The following is a 21028-nucleotide window of genomic DNA, read 5'->3' on the forward strand; positions in this document are numbered from 1 at the left end:
TAATGGGGAGAAGTTGAAAGCATTCCCCCTAAGACCTGGAACAAGACAAGGATGCCCAAGTCCTCACCAGAACAATTAAGCAGGAAAAAAAAATAAAATGCATCCACACTGGAAAAGAGGAACTCAAATTATCGCTATTCACTGATGATACAACAATCTTATATCTATAAAACCCTAAAGACTCCACCAAAAAACTATTAGATTTGATAAATGAACAGTAAAGTTTCACAATACAAAATCAATATACAGAAATCAGTAGCATTCTATACACCAGTAATGATCTAGACAAGAACCAAATCAAGATGACAATCCCATTTACAATAGCTACACAAAAAATAAAATACCTAGGAATAAATTTAACCAAGGAGGTGAAAGATTTCTACAACAAAAACACAAAACACCGATAAAAGAAATTGTAGATGACACAAACAAATGAAAAAACACCCATGCTCGTGGGTTGGAAGATATTGCCCAAAGCAATCAATAGATTCAATGCCCACTCTATCAAAATACCAATGTCATTTCCACAGAATTAGAAAAAACAATTCCAAAGTTCATATGGAACCAAAAAAGAGCCCGAACAGCCAAGGAAATCCTAAGCAAAAACAATAAAACTGGAGGCATCACATTGCCTGATTTCAAATTATACTATGGGTTACGTAACCAAAACAGCATGGTAGTGGTATGAAAACAGACACACAGATGAATGGAACAGAATAGAGAACCCAGAAATAAAGCCACATACTTACACCCAACTGTCTTTGACAAAGTCGACAAGAATATACACCAGGGAAAGCACACTCTTTTCAATAAATGGTGCTAGGAAAATTGGACTGTCATATGCAGAAGAATGAAACTGAATCCCTATCTCTAATCATATACAAAAATCAACTCAAGATGAATTAATGACTTGAATGTATGACCTGAAACTATAAAAATACTAGAATAAAATCTAGGGAAAACTCTTCTGGACATTGACCTAGGAAAAGAATTCATGATTAAGACCTCAAAAACACAGGCAACAAAACCAAAAATAGACAAACGGGACTTAACTAAACCATAAAGCTTCTACACAGCAAAAGAAATAATCAACAGTATAAACAGATAACCTGTGGAATGGGAGAAAATATTTGCAAACTGTACATCTGACAAAGGACTCTGTACACCAATAACAATATACACCAATATCCAGAATTACAAGAAACTCAACAACAAAAAACCAAACAACTGCATTAAAAATTGGGCCAAGGACATGAATAAACATTTTTCAAAAGAAGACAAATGGCCAACAAGCATATGAAAAAAATGTTCAACATCACTGATCATCAAAGAGATGCAAATTAAAAACACAATGAGATATCATCTTATTTACACCAATTAGAATAGCTATTATTAAGAAGACAAAAAAATCACGTTATAGAGGATGCAGAGAAAAGAGAACTCTTATACATTGTTGGTGAAAATGTAAATTATTACAACCTCTAAGAAAAACAGTATGGGGATTTCTCAAAGAACTAAAAATAGAACTATTAATACCATACCACCCAGCAATCCCACTATTGGGTATCTCCCCAAAGAAAAAGAAATGAATATATAAAAAGATACCTGCACTTGTTTGTTATTGTAGCACTATTCACAACAGCAAAGATATGGAATCAACCTAAGTGCCTAACAATGGAAGACTGGATAAAGAAAATGTGGTCATATGTACACAATGGAATACTATTCAGTCATTAACAAGAATGTAATCATGTCTTTTGCAGCAACATTGATGGAACTGGAGGCCACAACTCAGAGACAAATATCGCATATTCTCACTTATAAGAGGGAGCTAAATAATGGGTACATATGGAAGCAGAGTGGGGAATGATGGACAATGGAGACTCAGAAGGGTGAGGGGATGGATGATGGGAGGTTGCTTGGTGGGTGGGTGCACTGAAGGCCTTGACTTCAGGACAATGCAATATATCAGTGTAGCAAAATTGCATTTGAATATGCTATGAATATATACAAAGAAAAAAAAAGTCATTAAGTTGTTAAAGAAACTTTTAAAAGAGACAAAAGTCATTTACTTGTATACTTACCATTTCCAGCATGCTTCATTCCTTTGTATAAATCCAAGTTTGTATCTGGCATGATTTTCCTTTAGCCTACAACTTCCTTTAAAATTTCTTGTACTGCCAACAAGTTCTCTCCATCTTTTATTTGAAAACATCTTTATTTCACCTTCACCTTTGAATGCTATTTTCATTGGGTCTAGGATAAGATATTTTTTATTTTTCTTTCACCATATTAAAGATATTTTGTAATGTTTCGGATATGAATTTTTTAATCATGCTTATCACTGTTTCTTATACTTAACATGTCTTTTTTTCTTGGGCCGTTTTATCTCTGCTTTTAGTAATTTGAACATGCTAGGCCTTTGTATGGTTTTTTGTGTGTTTATCCTATTTGGAGATGGTCCTTGGATCTGCGGGCTTACCATTTTCATCACGTTTGGAAAATATTCAGCTATTACTTCATCTGCTCCCTTCCTGACTCCTCTCCTCCTAAGATTCAAATTACACATTAGACCACTTGATATCATTCCACAAGTCACAGAAGCTCTGTGTTGTTTTTTTCTTTTTTCTTTCTGTACTACAGTTTGGATAATTTATATTACAGGCTGAGTATTCCTTGTCCAAAATGCTTGGGAACAAAGTCATTCAGGGTTTTTTTTGATTTTCAGAATTTGCGTTATACTGGTTGAGCATCCCTAACCAGAAAATGCAAAATCCAAAATGCTCCAAAATTTTAAAACTTTTTGGGCACCAACATGACACTCAAAGGAAATGCTCACTGGATCATTTTTGATTTTCAGACTAGGGATACTCAATCTGTACTATGTTCATTTTCACTGATCTTATTTTTTGTAGTGTCTAATCTGCTGTTAAGCCCATTCAGTAAAGTTTTCATTTAACTTTACTTTATTTCAGAGCTTTCATCTCTAGAAATTCCATTTTGTACTTTTCTATATATTCTATTTATCTCCTCATTATGTTCGTGTTTTCCTTTAAACTCTTCAACATATTTAAAATAGCTGTTTAAAATCCTTGCCTGCTAATTCAATAATCTTTTTGGGGGGGTTCTATATCTATAGCCTGACTTTTATCTTGATTTTCGGTCACATTTTCCTAATTCTTCACAATAATTTTTTATAGGATGCTGGCCACCGTGAATGTTTCATTGTTGTGTGTCTGAATTTTGTAGTTGTCTTTTAAAGAACGTTAAGCTTTATTTTGGCAGGCAGTTAAGTTACTTGGAGATCAGCTTTCAAGTCTTATTTTTAAGTCTTGTTTGTTGATTATGGGCTTATGGTAGCCTTTATTCTAGGGTTACCTTAGCCTTAATACTAAGGTCTGACCCTTCTGAGGTCTCTACTGAATGTCCCAGATGTTCAAAGTCTCTTTACTGTGTCTGATCAGAATTCAGCCATCTCTCAAACTTTTATTAGCTCTGGGAATTGTTCAGCTTATAGCTTCCTGGTAGTTGTTCTGTTCCCTGTGATTGTTCTTTGCCTAGTCTCTCGAAATTTCACTCTAAGTAAAGCACAGCTTAGTGTTCAGCCAAAGACTCAAAGGGTTCCTATGCAGATATTTGGAGTTCTTTCTGAATATTTCCCTTCTCTCTGATACTCTGCCCCACAAATTCCAGCCATTTCAGCCTCCCTGAAGCCTAATCTCTGTCTCCTCAACTCAGTGAAACCACCATGCTCAGCTTGGAATCTCCTTCTATGGCCTTTGGTCCTGAAAGTATCTCCACACAGAAAGACAGGGCCATATCACAGCTCTTTGCGTTTCTTTTTTCTCAGTGATCATAATCCTGTATGGCCAGATGCCCAATGTTTGAAAACAGCTGGTTGATAGACTTTGTGCAGTTTTTTCTTTCTTGCTTTGTCTAAATTTTTATTTACGATAGGAGTACAAGTTCAAGTCCAGAACCAATTTACTCCATCATGGCTTGGAATGGAATTCCCCTCTCCAATTCTTTCTTCTTTTTTTTTTTTTAATGGCAGTCACTTTCTGACCAATCTCCACTTCTTTTTTAAAGGAGTTATGTTGGTATATATTTATGGTATTAATTTTTCTCTAATCACGAAAGTGTTAAATATCTTAAAAGTTTTAAACATTACCATCCCTTTGCAAATTACCTTAATTTTAAGTGGAACTCAAAAAAAAATTAACTTCATTTAGAAATATATTTTCCTCAATTTACAGTCATGCTAAGATAAACAGAGTGGTGATAATGGAATTGCATTCCTTACTTATGTGTAATTTATTTCATTTGAATTCCATAAAGACATTTCTTTATAAGTAGCAAGGTTTCTTCTGCTCTTATATAGTTTAATTATTTCTTTTTTAATACTGATTATAGAATTAAAAAGCAAACTAAGTACAGCTGTAAATAATATAGGAATAAACTATGTCTTATAATATACAGATGCAGTTTATTTTTATGAACTGAAGCAAAATATACCAAGAGGGCAGAGAATAGGAGACATAAAATTATAATTTACCTCTTATTTGCCTGTCAACAACTCTCATTTCCTTTCTTATCTTCAATGACCATTCATTGACCTGGGAAAGATTTTAGAAAAGGAATTATAACACAAGCCAACAGTCCTAATTCAATCACTTTTACAGAATTTTGTGTTAATTCTACATTTATTCCAGACATAAAATAAAAAATACAGCCATTTTTCAAAGATACAACTTTAGAGTCAAATTCTACTTTTTAAATTTTTTATCTTTTTATTCACAGTGCATAGAAATTCCAAGCTATTCGAAGATTCTTAGCTGAAGGCAGGCAGTAAGAAGCACTTTATATAAAACCTCAGAAGGAGTGTGGCATTCTGTGGGTACACAAAGAGTTTTCAAGAGATGCATGGGCACAGATAGTTTTAAGGGCATCAGAAGATTTTCAACTTTGACATGTAATCATTTCAAAACTACTCTGCCTATGTCATGAGAATTAATCTTTTCCTTCTTCCCTTTAACAATAATGCTTTTTTATTTTGCAAAAGAAAAACATTCCCCAACCCTTGTCTCTTATTACCATGGTACAGTTCCCTGACAGGCAAAAACCTCTGAAGCACTAAACATAGGGCTGACTGGAAATACTGGTGTAGGTGTTGAGAAAGTAGTAAATGACTCTAATGATTACCAAATTGTTATGCAAGTGAACTGTTTTCCAATTCTTCATTTTTCAAAAAAATTGAAGGAAAACCTGAGTTGTCAGATGATTAGTCATTAAAAGTCAATTTTATACTAAATCACCATGTGCTTTTTGGCATATGACTAAGTAGAAGTGACACTGTCATAACAAAACTCCTTCCATTACCATTTGCTTATTGTATTAACACGGTTTCTCAGCACTTGAGTCTAATAAATCATAAAATAGGAATAGAATTGATGGTAAATCCTTTTAGCATTCATTCATATAGTATTCATCAGTGGACACAAACTAAATGACATAAAAAATCTTTATCATTAGAAGATACATTTCCAATAAATTTCACTTTTAATGTTTAATAATTATTTAAAATGTGTAAAATATTGATTATGTAACAACAATAATTATAATATTTTATGAAAGTTGACAGAATCAAAATGGACTAGTGTTTTAAAAACCCTGACAAACACAGCTAGAAAAGGCTAAGAAATAAGATTCTCACACTCGTATGCCTTAACAAAAACTATCACAAAAGACTCTGCAAAAAACACAACCTTACACAAAGGCCACCACAACTTTATACAAAAAATATTTCTGCAAGGACATCGGTCCAGAAATTGCCTGTCCAGCCTCAGACTGGCATCACCCTTGTTATTGGTCTTTGCAGCCAAGGATAATCATTTCAAACAATTACGTAATCCTTTTCTTCCTTTAAAAACCCTTGCCTTCCTTTACCTCCATGAATACACACGCAGTTTACTATGGCTCATATATTCCCATTGCAATGCTCTACTCTCAAACAATTTCTTTTAGAGAGCCTCTCTACTTGTTATTTATTTCGGTTGACAAACTCAGAAGAAATATTTAAGCACTTAAAACTGTATGTTCATATAATTTTTTTTAAGAACTGCCAAGTGAATTGGACAATTTTTAAAAATGTAATATTAGGTTTATGTACATTTTTTGGAAGTGAAATTTATATAATACAATCAACCACTTTAAAGTATACAATCAGTGGCATTTAGTGTATTTACAATGTTGTACAACCACCAACTCTCTCTAGGTTCAAAACTTTTTCAACTACCCAGAAGAACACACGATCCCTTTATATAATCTCTTCCTATGCCCCACCCCTCAATTCCCTGGCAACCACTAATTTGCTATCTCTATGGAATTGTCTATTCTGAATATTTCATATAAAAGGAAGCATACAATGTGCGACCTTTTGTTTCTGGTTTCTATGCTAAATGGATAGGTTTTCAAGGTCATCCATGTTATAGCATGTATCAGTACATCAGTACTTTTTATGGATAGATATTATTCCATTACATAATATGTATATAACACAACTTGTTTACTCATCCATCTGTTGATGGATATTTGGGTTATTTGTACCTTGGCTATTTCAAAGTGTTGCTCTGAGCATTCATGTACAAGTATTTTCTTGAGTGCCTGTTTTCAATTCTTTTGAGTATATACTTAGAAGTATAAGTGCTGGGTAAAATGGTAATTCCATGTCTTTTTGAGTATCTGCCAAACTGTTTTTCACCGTAGAGTCACTATTTTACATTTCCATCAGCAATATACTATACAAGAGTTCCTATTTCTCCACATTTTACCAACACTTGTTATTTTCCAATTTTTTTGTGATACTCAATCTACTGGATGTGAAGTGGTATCTCACTGTGGTTTTGATTTGCATTTTCTTAATGCCTAACGAAGTTGGATGTCTTTTCACGTGCCATTTGTAGATCTCCTTTGGAGAACTATCTATTTATGTCTTCTGTCCATTTTTTAGTTGGGTTGTATATCTTTTTATAGTTAAATTGTATGAGTTCTTTATATATTCTGATAGTAAACTCTTATCAGAGACATGATATGCAAATATTTTCTCCCATTCTGTACACTGTCTTTTCACGTTCTTGATAACGTTCTTTGATACACAAAAGTTTTACTTTTGATAAAATCCAATTTATCTAAAGAACATGTTTTCTAAACTCATTCTTAAAGTCTAAGCTTAAATATTACTTCAGAGAGTCATTCCCTGATCCCCAAAATAGGTTAAATACCCCCTGCTTTTTAACTACACAGAACATTATACCCTTTCTCTTTTGTAAAGCTCATTATAATTACTTATGAGGAGACTACAGCCTCCAGAAGATCAAAGACCTTTTGTTATTCACCAAGCCTTTGCATAATGCCTGGCACAAAGCAAATGGTCAATAAGTACCTGCAGAAGTTAACTGCATGGAATATGAGATATGAAGAAAGGACAAAAAACTTCAGCCATAAATAACAATTATGTAACAAAAATTTCCAGAAACTTTCTATGTATGTTTTAAAATGTCAAAGAGTAAAAGTTCCACAGAACTTGTCAAAAAGAAAAATTCCTTTTAAACTTGTAAAATCAAAAGGGACTTTGCAAAAGAAAACATACCTAAGAGAAATGCAAAGAACCGAAGTATCTGGTCATGTCCCATACCAGTGCTTCTCAACCTGAACTACACACAAAAGCCAACTGGGAAACAAAAAATACTAATTTAACTGTGCTGGAGGTAGACTCCAAATGACAGGTAGCAAATTTAAAGTCTCTCCAGGTGATTCTAATGTTCTGTTAGGGTTAAGAAATATAGTCCAAGACAAAGAGCTCAAAAAAATGTATCGGACTGGGTGCGGTGGCTCATGCCTGTAATCCTAGCACTTTGGGGACTGAGGTGGGAGGATCACTTGGAACCAGGAGCTCGAGACCAGACTGAGCAAGAGTGAGACCCCTGTGTCTCTACAAAATAGAAAAATTAGCCAGGCGTGGTGGCTCACGCCTATATTCCCAGCTACTCAGGAGGCTGAGGTAGGAGGATGGCTTGAGCTCAGGAGTTTGAGGTTGCAGTGAACTGTGATGATGCCACTGCACTGTACCCGGGGCAACAGAATGAGACTCTGTCTCCAAAACTAAAAAATGGAAATAAAAATTAAAAAATGTATCAAACAAGTCTTATTGTAACTGTCAACAGCACTATAATAAACCAAAGGAAATTTAAAGCAGATAAAAAGAAAATTCAACAAACATTTATTTAGTGCCAATAGGATTTCAGTAATAAACAAAAGGCATTTATAATTGATAAGTAAATAGAACATAAGGAGTACAGTATAAAAAAAATCTATTAGACAATATGCTGTGAAAACCATAAGAAACCTACAAAAAAATTTCACACTATCAAAATATTCCTTTATTCAAATTCATTTATAAAGTCTACTATATGTCAGACAAACTAGGCAAAGAAAACTAAAATCAGTAAGAGAGCATTTTACATAAATAATGCTGAGACAAATGGCAAGACAAATAGAAAACAAAATGATTGAATCCCTGTTCCATCCCCCACTGAAAATAATTCTAGGTGGACTGAAGACATATATACAGAATGCCAAACTGCGTTACTTTAAGATGACAGTAGAGGAGAATATATTCATGATTTCAGGTTAGAGAAGGATTTCTTAAACAGTACACAAAAAGCAAAAACCATTAAAGGGAATACACTTCATGTTTTTATCTATATTGAAATTAAGAATTACTATTCATCATAAGACTCCATTAAGAAGTAAAATATCACAAATTGGGAGAAGATATTTCTAACCATATAAATGGTAATAAATAAAAGGCATTTATAAGGATTTTGTGTCCAGGACATATAGAGATCTCCTATGAATAAATGTTTTTAAAAACTGAATTCTGAACATTGTACAGTTGGCCCTCCTTATCTGTGGATTCTGCATCTCTGGATTCAACCAACCACAGATCAAAAATATTAAAAAAAAAAAAAAGGATGGTTCCATCTGTACTGAACATGTACAGACTTTTTTTTCTTGTCATTACTCCCTATACAATACAGTATAACAATTTATGTAGCATTTACATTGTATTGGGTATTATAAGTAATCTAGAGATGATTGCAAGTATATAGGAGGATGTGCAAATACTATATCATTTTATATCAGGGACTTGAGCATTCACGGATTTGGGTATTGAGGGTCCTGGAACCAATCCCCCACAGGTACCAAGGGATGACAGTATGTGAAAATCTATCTGCGGGATAATTTAAGTCTTTGGATGATGTCATTTTCTTCCAGAGAGGACTTACATTTGCTTCTGGCAAACATCTAGCTAAAGTGCACTGGCAAGTGGTTCTTAATTAATATTAATCCAATCAGGGATAGAAAGTATTTGCAGCTGGGCTTCAGTTTTTGTGCATGCCAGTCTATTTCCTGCTCTCTGTTACTGCTAAGGTGTATCCTTTCAGAGTACCAACCAAAAGCCCTAGATATTTACCAGAGGCCCTTATGAACTCCAATTTTTATACTCCCCAACCACAGGGTCTATCAAAAGCTCTACTCAAATTCTCAGTTTGTCAGCCACTGCATTTCAGGAATTAGAGGATCTCTTTAGGGGGAAAGTGGTCCCAAATGATTGGCTTCATGTAATTCAGCTTCCCCCTTCTCTAGGATCTTGATTTTGCAACTTCTCACTGCCTTGGTAGCTTTTAGTGACTTCAAATAGCTATACTTTTTGTTTAGCTCTCCTAGTTATTTTTCACAGAGGGTTGGCTCAAAACACCTTAGTCCATAATCAGCCTTGTGATTTTTAAAAGACTCTATTTCCTAGTTCTGTTCCATAAAAAGGCCTAGAAGCAGGGACACTCCAGTATCAAGAAAAATCATGAGCACCCAAATTTTGGTTTCTAAATAGCATTCCCACTAAAAGAAACTAGTGCTTCTTAGAGAAATGGCTGATTTCAGGTCTCAGGCTGGGAATACACAAATCACACCAGGATATATTATGCCAGAAAATAAGAAAACATTCAAAGATGAATAAGGTTATCTTAAAAGGAGATAGGAACTGGCTTGAAACAGCTCCCACTGGCCAAATTTTTAAGTATTTCAGCATCAAACAGAATAATGGTTAGAACTGACTGTAACACACTAAATATATAAAAATCCATGAGTCCAAAATGGTGTTTCTGAGAGGGGTGGAGTGGGGAGAGAAAGCATTTGACACTACTGGATACTATTATACCAATCAATTCCTTATTCTAAATGTTGGTGATTAAAGAAAAAACAGTAAGTACTTATCCTGCCTTTTCAGTAGAAACTGTATGGCCAGGTTAACAAACAGCCCCAGATAATGAGGGACAGATCTTTACAGAAGACTGCCATCTAAAAAATGAGGAATAGGCCAAGCACGGTGGCTCATGCCTGCAATCCTAACATTCTGGTAGACCACGGCAGGAGGATCACTGAGGTCAGGAGTTTGAGACCAGCCTGAGGCAACAGCGAGACCCAGTCTCTATTTAAAAAATAATAATAATAAATGAGGAATAAATCACAGAATTAGAAAAATCACCATTCTAAAAACTCTTACAGAATAGTTGATCAAGAGAGGGACACCAACAGGTCCTAAAGTGTCTAAGTGAACAGTTAATGAGAAACAGGACATTCATACGGTGCCAGAGTATCACCCACTCTTCAGATTACTTACTAGCAGCAAAAGGAAAAACATAACAGCCGAGATCTGGCTGTCACTACCTCATCCAAGTGCCCAAAGTTATTAGCATCACTATGTATGAGACAACCAGACATTATACGCTGTCTGATGTGATATACTAAGAAGTACACAGATTACCTGTGAGGTATGTTTGCCAAAATTGTTTAACTTGAATTTAATCGAGCTTCAGACCCAATTTCCATTTCCTGGAAAAAGCTAACCACAAGATACAATCAGACAAATCCAGAACGAGGAACAGTCTATAAGACAAATGGCCTACTCTTAACAAAAAAGTCTTTACTCTTACAATGTTATAAGCAAAAGACAGGAGAGGCCAAGCTTGGTGGCTCACACCTGTAATCCTAGCATTCTGGGAGGCCAAGGTGGGAGGATTGCTTGAGCTCAGGAGCTCGACACCTGAGCAAGAACAAGACCCTGTCACTACTAAAAATAGAAAAATTAGCCAGCCATCAGGGCTTGTGCCTGTAGACCCAGCTACTCGGGAGGCTGAAACAGGAGGTTCTCTTGAGCCCAGTAGTATGAGGTTGCTGTGAGCTAGGCAGACACCACAGCACTCTACTCAAGGCAACAGAGTGAGACTCTGTCTCAAAAAAACAAAACAAACAAAAAAACAAAAAACTAAAAGGCAGCAGATTATCAAACAAAAGCAAATAAATACAAAACATGGTCCTTCACTGGATCTTAACTTAAAAAAAAATTATAAAAGACATACTGGGGGCCTGGGAGCAGTGGCTCACACCTATAATCTTTGGAAGGCCCAGACAGGAGGATCACTTGAGGCCAGGAGTTTGAGACCAGCCTGGGCAACATAGCAAGAACCCAGTCTCTGCAAAAAATCTTAAAAATTAGCCAGACATGGTGGTACATGTCTATAGTCCTAGCTACTCCTCCCTGAGGTTGGGTGATAGAGCAAGACTCTGTCTCAAAAAAAAAAAAAAAGACATTGGGAACACATGGGAGGAATTTAAATACGGACTGGATACTTGATATTAAGGAAATTTTGTCCATTGTGTAGGAGAATTTCCATATTTTCTAGAGATGCAATCTGAAATGTGAAATGTGTCATCTTTACTATTCTTCAAAATGATTCAGCCAAAAAATTAGGTTTATCAAACAATAGCCAAAGACTATTAAAGTCTGAATTTAGATGATTAATACATGGGTTTTCATTATGCTGTCTACTATGGTATGAATGTCTGTGCATCCCCCAAAATTCTTATGTTGAAATCCTAAACCTCAAGGTGATGGTATTAGGAGGTGGGCCTTCTGAGAGGTGATTAGGTCCATTAGGAATGGGAATAATGCCCTTAGAAAATCGGTCCTAGGGAGCTTGTTTGCTCCTTCCACCACATAAGGACACAGAAAGAAGGTGCCATCTATAAACCAGAAAGCAGGGGCCTCACCAGACACCAAATCTGCCAGTACCTTGATCTTGAACTTCTCAGCCTCCATAACTGTGGAAAATAAATTTCTGTTGTTTATAAGCTATCTAGTTTATGATATTTTGTTATAGCAGTCCCAATGGAATAAAACACTACTATTTCTTCTACTTTTCTTAAAGTTTAAAATTTTTCATAATAAAATTTTAAAATAAAGTACTTAGCATTTTGTAGGTGTTCTATTTTAAGAAGAAACTAAACTCTTCATTACAAAGACAGTGTCTTTATGACAATATATACAACAGTGAAATGACAAGCCACATAATTGAGAAGATAAAAATGTTAAAAGATGCTCGACCTCACTGGTAATCAGGAAAAAGCCAGATAGTAATCTCATTCCTCTAAGATTGGCAAAAGTCAAAAATTCAATAACAAGTGTTAGAGAAGATGTAAAGTCAGGGAACTTTCATATTTGCTGGTGAATTTATAAATCAGTTCAACTGTTTTTGGAGGCCAATTTGGCTATTTTTACAAAGAAGTCACAGCCTAAGATTCAATAATTTCACTTGTAGACATATATTCTAAAGAAATTCTTTCACAAATACACAAGGATATTAGACTGTTCATTGCAGCACTGTTGTGTTACCAAAAAAACAATCTAAATGTCCACATGTAAGAGTATGAATAAATCTCATTTTCAAAATATACAAAATACTAGGCACACCAAATTTAGGACATTTGCTGTCACTCTCTGTGAGAATGTAAGGAAACAGGATAAAGAAAGTAAGCATGTATAAAAGTATACTTGTTTCCTGAGGTCACCATAACAAAGTACTTCAAACAGAAATTTCTTGTCTCACAATTCTGAAGTCCAGAAATCAAAAATCAGTTTCACTGGGCCAAAATCAAGGTAGCAGAAGGGATATGCTTCCTCCAAAGGATCTAGGAGAGAATCCATTTCTTGACCCTTCCCACTCCTTATAGCTGCTGGCACTCCTTAGCTTGTGGATGCATCACTCTAATCTTCAAAGCCAGCATCTTCAATTTTCTTTCTGCTCTATGTTCACATTGCCTTTTCCTCATCTGTTTGAGTCAAATGTCCCTCTAACTCCCTTTTATAAAAATACAGGTGATTGCATTTAGGGCCCACCATCTCAAGAGTCTTGATTTATTCATACCGACAAGAACCCTTTTTCCAAATAAGGTAGCATTATAGGTTCCAGGAATTAGCACCTGATATCTATGGGGGGCCATTGTTCAGCCTACCTCAATGGGTATCTACTGTCCTCTGTTCTTTATTTAATTAAAAATATTAAATAATTTTTTACATTTTCATGAGAGAAATCAAAGGACTAGAAAAAAACATAACAAGCAAATTCTTAAACAAAAGCAGAAATACATAAAATCAATTTAAAGTGGGGGAAAAAAACAAACACTGGCTCCAACAATATTTTTGAGATGATAATTTTAATACTTTTTAATGGCACAAATTCAAAAGATACAGAAAAGTATATAGAGAAAAGTAAGCTTCCCTCCTATTTTTGTCCCTCAGCTGCTGAGCTCCTCTCCCTGAAATCTTTGATCTCTGAAGGAAGCATCTCCCTCTGCTACCCTGATTTTGACCCAGTGAAACTATAATTTTGTGTATCATTTCAGACAACCTAAAATATATGTAAAACTAGAAATTAGCCCACACCAACAAATGTAAGTGAGCTTAGATCAAAATCTGCCTATTCTGATCACTGTCAGTGGAGTATATGTCAGCTCCATTATCAAATGTCCAAGTGTTCTCTCTCACCATCTCTACTTCTGTCCATCAAACAAGTACTTAATGGGCACCTTACTTTTATTGGAGTTCAACATTATGCCAGCACAGTGGGTGAAAGCATAAATAAAAACATAATCCTTGCTCTCAAGTAACTTACAGTTTTGCTGAGGACACAAAGTAGAAGAGAAAAATATTCTCTCAGGATAGTCCTGTCTATCTTCTCTGATCTCTTTAATTCTGTACAAAACTGAGCTCTTCAGCGCACTTTCCTCCATCATCACCATTCTCATCAAACCTGCTGTTTCCCTGAATTCTCTCCATTTCACTTCATAGCACTGCCATTCAGAGGTATGGATAGGAGTGATTGGAGGGCAGGGTTAAACAGAAACCTAAGAATCATCTTTGCACTCTTATCTCACATGTAGTAGATAGCAAATTCTGACTATATATCCTAAATATTTCTAAAACTGATCCTCTCCATTCCCATTCTTAGTTAAGACCAGTATTGTCTCTCTCCTGGGCCACTAACTGGCCTCCCTACCTAAATCTCTTCTATCCAATTCATGCCCTAAACCACTGTTCTGAATGCTCCCCATGTTTTGCAGGCATGACACACGGACCTCTGCTAATCTGCCCTCTACCTCCCTCTCCAATGTTACATCTTACCACTATCATCACTCCTCCTACATCCCACTCAGAACAGCATTTCATCCTCCAACCATTCTGAACTTTTTCCTGGCTCTTCTATCTTCCACACTTCTATCCTTGCATATGCAGTTCACTGTGCTAGGAATGCCTCCACTTTCCTAATCTTATACCTACCTGTCTGCCTCGCTAATGCCTCTTGTGACAAGACCCAGACACCCTCCCTGACCAGTTCTCCTTCCCTACTCTCAAGAGTTAATCACTCCCTCCACTGTAACATCAAAGACTTTGTTTATATTTATATTACTGCCCTAAAGTATAAGTATTTGCTCACATGTCAGTCTCCCCAGTAAACTATATTTTTTGAAGTCATCATTCCCTTATTTTTGTAAACCCAATGCACACCAAAATATTGCAGTCTTTGTTGTATGAACTAAGTGAATGAAGCTTCATCTTTTCCTCTATCTCCCCTTCTCATTTTCTTCCCTTTCCTGATAGTATGTTACAAGGAGTCATGACCCAGTCTAAGGACTTAAGGTAGTCATATGATTTAAGAATTCGGGTAGCATTACCCAAAGGCTAAATCAGTGAAGTCCCTAAGACAGCACAATTTTCCAGCAGAATCTCAAGTCCAAAAGAAGAATCTCTTTCCAGCAGAATCTCATGTCCCCCCGATTCCCACCCCAAGATTGTCACACGTTTCTAAATGGATTATAAAGCATCCTCATCCTCAGCATGTCCAGTATTGTGTTACTTGTACCCTGTAAGACAGGTTTCACCACTAAGATGTCTCCACCAAAGTGTCTGAGATGTCTAGGGGCAATGACTTTAGTTTGTAAAGGCTATTTACATAGCAAATGTCTTCCTGGAAAATTCCTTGAAACACTGCTCATCTTGGGACTCCCTGACCGATTAAATCTTACTGAACTTTATTCTGATATTCACTTATTATTCAACAAACATTTATTTAGCACCTACTCTGTGCTACCTACTATTAATATATAAGAGTGCTTGGACTACCACCCATAATGTATCTTACTTGCCTGACCTGTCATCATGGCCTAAATGGTACCAGGTGTGACAACCACGATGGTATAGCAATGACTGCACCTGGCCCCTCCTTATCCTGTGTCAGAACCTGGGCCCTCATGCCTGCATCTTCCAGCCCCCAATAGAAGCCATATTATAAATTTATCTCAACTCAAGAGTTGCCCAGCTGACACAACAGTATTTAGTCAATTCCCTCTCTTTCTCTAATCCCTCTTCCCTTTCTGTCAACATTATCACATTTTAAAAAATTTCCTTTGCTTAGTTTCTTTTATGAAGTTGAGTATCTTATTTCTTCCTCCTCCTTAAAAAAAAAAAAAACAAACATTACTTCTCTTCTTATGCATATATGGCTCTCAATACTTCATCTGTGCATCACCAGCTCTACAAAGACAAAAAGTATTTTCCATCTGTGATTGTTAATTTTGGCTGTCACCTCAGCTGGGTTGAGGGATACCCAGATAGCTGGTAAAGCACTATTCCTGGGTATGTCTATGAGAGTGTTTCTGGAAAAGACTAACATTTCAATCAGTGGACTGAGTAAGAAAGATCTATTCTCACCCAATGTGGGTGGGCAGCATCCAATTGGTTGAGGGCCCAGATAGAACAAAAAGGCAGAGGAAAGGTGAATTCTTGTTCTCTTTCTTGTGAAGCTCAGACATCCTTCTCCTCCTGTCCTTGGACATCAAGAACTCCAGGTTCTCCAGCCTTTGGACTCCAGAACTTCGAACAGTGTTCCCTTCCATGGGGGGGGGCACAATGATGGAAGTTCTGGAGTCCAACCCCCTCTCCTCATTCTCAGGCCTTCAGTCTAGGAATGAGGTACATCACCAGCTTCTCTGGTTCTCCAGCTTGTAGATGGTGTATCATGGGACTTAGCCTCCATAATCACGAGTCAATTTCCATATTAAATTCTCTCTCATCTATCTATCCATCCTGTTGGTTCTGGTTCTCTGGAGAACCCTAATACACCATCCCTGCTTTATTGGCACTTTCTTGAATTACAGACTCATGCTAAATAACTGTAGCAAGTGACAAAAACATTTTGTTTCCAAGTCACAAGGTGTGAGAGAGACCCTAGTGCTTAGTACTAAAAAAGCTGAAACTAAAGCAGAGAATCTTTCGAAAAACTAAAACAACATATAATCAGAACTGAAAGTGTACTCTGAAGAACTGAGGAGGAACTTGAAGAAAATCTTAGGTAGGGTATCTCCAGCACCAGATAAAATGGATCATCTATCTAATACTAAAAATCCTACGAAATAGTCAAGGACCCATTCATAGGCAGGAAGGGTGTGGAAAACACGATAGTGATGGGTCAAATCATTTCTGATCATTCCGGCCTAGAGCTGCTCACTCCAACCTCTGAACTCCTATAACTATATATGCAGTAACCAATCCAAACTTGTTCTTGAAATGTTTATCTCATTTGCTAGAAGTTAAGTTCTTTGGCTTATTTCATCTTTAAAATCCCCTTTTGGGAGGCTGCATAAATAGCATGATATAACGTTATGAGTAAAGGCCTCAGGATACTTACTAGATTATAACCTCTGGTGCGGTAATTTACAAACTGAATGACCTTTGGCAAATTACTTAAACACTCTATGCCTCAGTTCCACGCCTGTGAAGTAGGGATAACAACAATACCTACATTGTAATATTCAAAGTCCCAACAAAGTATGTAGTACAAGCCGGGTTCAATACGTTGGCTAAAGGTGGTAGCTAACGCTGATCTTTACACATTCTACAATCTTCCTACTCAAGTGCAAACAAGCAGCATCAATATCACCTGGGAGCTTGTTAGAATTCCTGGGCCCTACCCTAGACCTACTGAATCAAATTTTTAATGCTGACAAGATCTCCAGTGATTAGTGTGCACATTAATGCTTAAGAAGTACTGCTCTACAACACCTGGACTTGTCCATAATGAAAAATAGTGAAATCCTATATTTAATAAATGTTACTACTTGTTCAGCTCTGGCAGGCATATTTTTAAAACCAATCTCATACATCAACCCTGCTGTATTCTCATGTTAAGTAGCTTTCCCAGGTAGGTTACCCTACTGAAAAAGTATACTGACGTTGTATTCTTAGCAATATTTATCATTTTTAAATAATCTATAAGTAATACATACAGGAACATACACTGTTAAACTACACTTTAAACAGTAATAAGACCATTTTCCCCAGGATCTTGTTTGTTTCCTCAGAATCAATTTATGAATGGCAACACTAAGGCCAGAAACTGAAGGTAATGTATCATCTCTCCCTACCATCAAAAACACAATTCTAAAATAACTAGCATGTTAGAATATACATGTATATAATATACTACAGTTTACAAAGTGATGTCACACACTTTTAAGCTCCACAATTTTTATTTTACCAGGGAGCAAAACAGAATAAGTTGCCTGATGAAATTAATACTGACGTTTGATTAACAAAAAAATTAACACATGTATTATGCGCCAGAAATTACATGATATATGAGATGGTTTTAAAAACATGCCTGCCACAGATAATAAGGCAAGATCATTTGTTGAAAGATTTTAGGTTTTTCCTATTATGGACAAGTCTGGATGTTGTATAACAGTGCTTCTTTAGCATTAATGAGTATACTAATCATTAGAGATCTTGTCAGAATCCAAAATCTGATTCAGTAGGTCTGGGGTAGGGCCCGAGAGTTCTAACAAGCTCCCAGGTGATATTTATGCTCTGCTGGTCTGCACTTGAACAGCAAGGCTGTAACTAGCACTACTTAAAAAAAATTTACATCTTTTAATCTTCAATTAATGAGATGATACTATTATCATTCTTATGCGACAGTGGAGAAGACTAAGGCACAGAGAAGTTAACTTTCCTAAGCTCACAAAGTTAAGATGTGGGGAAGCAGACTGACCCGGCAGGGCATTTTCAACCGCTTGCCTCCCAACATTATCTCAATTAATAGGCACACCTGGAGTTCGAAGTCGGGTCCAGCGCTATCTTTGATGGCATTCTTCTTGGTTGGATCCCTGCTATAATTAGTAAGTGTCAGAAGTCAACATAAGGTTGTACTGGAGGAGAAGGAGGAAACAGAGCCTCCCACTCGTTACAACAGGGTAGACGAAAAGGGACAGCAGGTGCCTGGACCTTCCCGCGGTGGTAGCCGGGTCCTCCCAGAACACTCCTGGCAGGGGCAGGTTCGCCCGGTGGTCCGTAAAAACACCGGCGTGAGAGGGCGGGGCCTGCGCGGGAAAAGGTTCCGGGCGGGACGTACCAATGCGCACAGAGGGGTTTCCACAGGCCAAGACCGTGTCGCTATCTCCGCGCCCTATGGCGAGGTTGAGAAACTGTTCATCCAGCCCTCGGCTACCAGGTCTAGAGCTGAGGTAACAGGGGCTCTCTCACCCTACAGCCGACTCCTAAAGATTCTTCCTCCGGCCCCGCACTCAAGTGAGAGGCCCCGGAAGTGGCGGCCGGGCGGTACCGGGCAGCCGGTGCAGGAAAGTGTCCAGCCGTTTACCAATTCCACGACGCCCCACACAAATCCACCCGCTCATTTGCCGCCGCTGTAACCCTTACCAGCTCTTTGGGAGGCTTCTCCTGGGTTTTTCCAAAAAGCCCCATGGCGAACTAAACTCGTCTTGCCCCTTCTGGCTTTCCGTTCCCTGCGCCTAGGCAGGTCACGGGCAGCCGCCTGGGCGGGGCTGACCGAGAGGAAGAGAGTCCAGACTCCCAGAGAAGGGAGTGGCGGCACTTGGGGTGGTGCGCATGCGCAACGCATGCGCATACTAGATTTGGGCGGGGTCTCTGGTAGAAAAGGATTACGTCATTGCACGCGTTGTGGGAGGGAATGTGTATAGGACCTCAAGGTGTAGGTGTTTTTCGTGAGGTGTGGAAGTGATTGCTGCGAAAGATAACATACGTATTGACTACATTTGCTAACTACATTTGCTAACTACAGTTGCTCTTGATACTTCACCCAAACTTGTATGTTGTTGCACCACCCAAACGTGTACATTTACACTTTGTGAACAGCTTCGTCTTTGTGTGTTGTAGGCTCTTCACAGGCAACAGACCAGAAATGAACTCTTCTTCCGCCAAACTTACTACTCCCCTATGCTGACACCACCATCACCTATTCACTAAAACCTAGGCGTTGTCTTCTCTCCCCCTCTTCCCAAGTCCCAACAATTCTGACTTTTCAATGTGTGAGAACTTAAGCTCTCTCCTTTCCATCCCTACTGTCACAGTTTTTATTAAGGCCTTTTCCAACGTGGGTGATACCTACCTGGCATTTGTCCATATGTATGTCATCGTACACCCCACACCGACTGTGACCTTAATCAGATTCCCAAAGGAATTTGACTAAAGAGGACTAGATACATTTTATTTTATTTATTTATTTTTTTTTTCAGACAGAGTCTCACTCTGTTGCCCGGCTAGAGTGAGTGCCGTGGCGTCAGCCTAGCCCACAGCAACCTCAAACTCCTGGGCTGAAGCAATCCTGCCTCAGCCTCCCGAGTAGCTGGGACTACAGGCATGCGCCACCATGCCCGGCTAATTTTTTCTCTATATATTCTTAGTTGGCCAGATAATTTCTTTCTATTTTTAGTAGAGACGGGGTCTCACTCTTGCTCAGGCTGGTCTACTAGATACATTTTAGCAGGGACAATCCCTGATTGAACTTACACAATAAGCTGGTTGCTGTCATTACTTCACCTGATGATAATGAAGAGATCATTTATTACCTCAGTCCCACACTCTCATGTCTGGTGAGAATGCAAAATGGTACAACCACTTTGAAAACATTTTGGCAGTTTCTTAAAATGCTAACCATACACCTATGTATCCTTGCCATTCCATTCCTATTTACCCAAGAGAAGAAAAAAAGTGAATGTCTTTGCAAGGGCTTGTGCACAAATGTTCATAGCAGCTCTATTTGTAATAACCAAAAACCGAAAATAATCCAAATATCCATCAAGTGAACGGATAAACCAATTGTGTAATAGATCCGTACAGAGGAATAGTACTGAGCAATAAAGAATAAACTATCGATAACTGCAACAATATGGATGACTCTCAAAATAATAATGCTGAGTGAAAGAAGCCAGAAAATAAAGAGTACATACTGTATGATTCCATTTAAATAACATTCTAGAAAATTCAAACTCAATTATACCGACACAAGGTAGATCAGTGGTTGCCAGGGGACAGGAGAGGGGTCAGAAAGAGGCAGAAAGGAGGGATTACCAAGAGACATGGGAAGTTTTGGGGAGTGATGGATAACATCTTGATTGTGGTGATAGTTTCACCGATGTATACAATGTAAAATCAATTTGGACAGTTTAAGTGCAATTTATTTTGTGTCAATCATACTTCGATAAAGTTCTCTTTAAAAATAGCAGCACATGTTTCATTGTAAAAAGTAAAAACCCC

The 21028-nt window shown here is 37.4% G+C and overlaps 1 protein-coding gene across 3 annotated transcripts in view; it reads right to left on the reverse strand.

Annotated features, from left to right (window-relative positions):
- Positions 1 to 21028, reverse strand: part of LOC123637144 (charged multivesicular body protein 3) — a 93225-nt gene that overhangs the window by 31144 nt on the left and 41053 nt on the right. Inside the window, exons 1-2 of one of the 3 annotated variants that reach the window (XM_045550027.1) lie at positions 19172 to 19364; positions 4556 to 4616 (exon numbers count right to left, since the gene is read on the reverse strand). In XM_045550027.1, coding sequence (XP_045405983.1) covers positions 4556 to 4616; positions 19172 to 19216 — 106 coding nt within the window. In that variant the 5' untranslated portion in view covers positions 19217 to 19364. Of the gene's footprint in view, positions 1 to 4555; positions 4617 to 18563; positions 18816 to 19171; positions 19365 to 21028 lie in introns of those variants that run through there. The other 2 variants (XM_045550028.1, XM_045550030.1) reach the window with 2 other exon arrangements.

Source organism: Lemur catta, chromosome 4 (genome assembly GCF_020740605.2).
Source record: "Lemur catta isolate mLemCat1 chromosome 4, mLemCat1.pri, whole genome shotgun sequence".
Lineage (NCBI taxonomy): Eukaryota > Metazoa > Chordata > Mammalia > Primates > Lemuridae > Lemur > Lemur catta.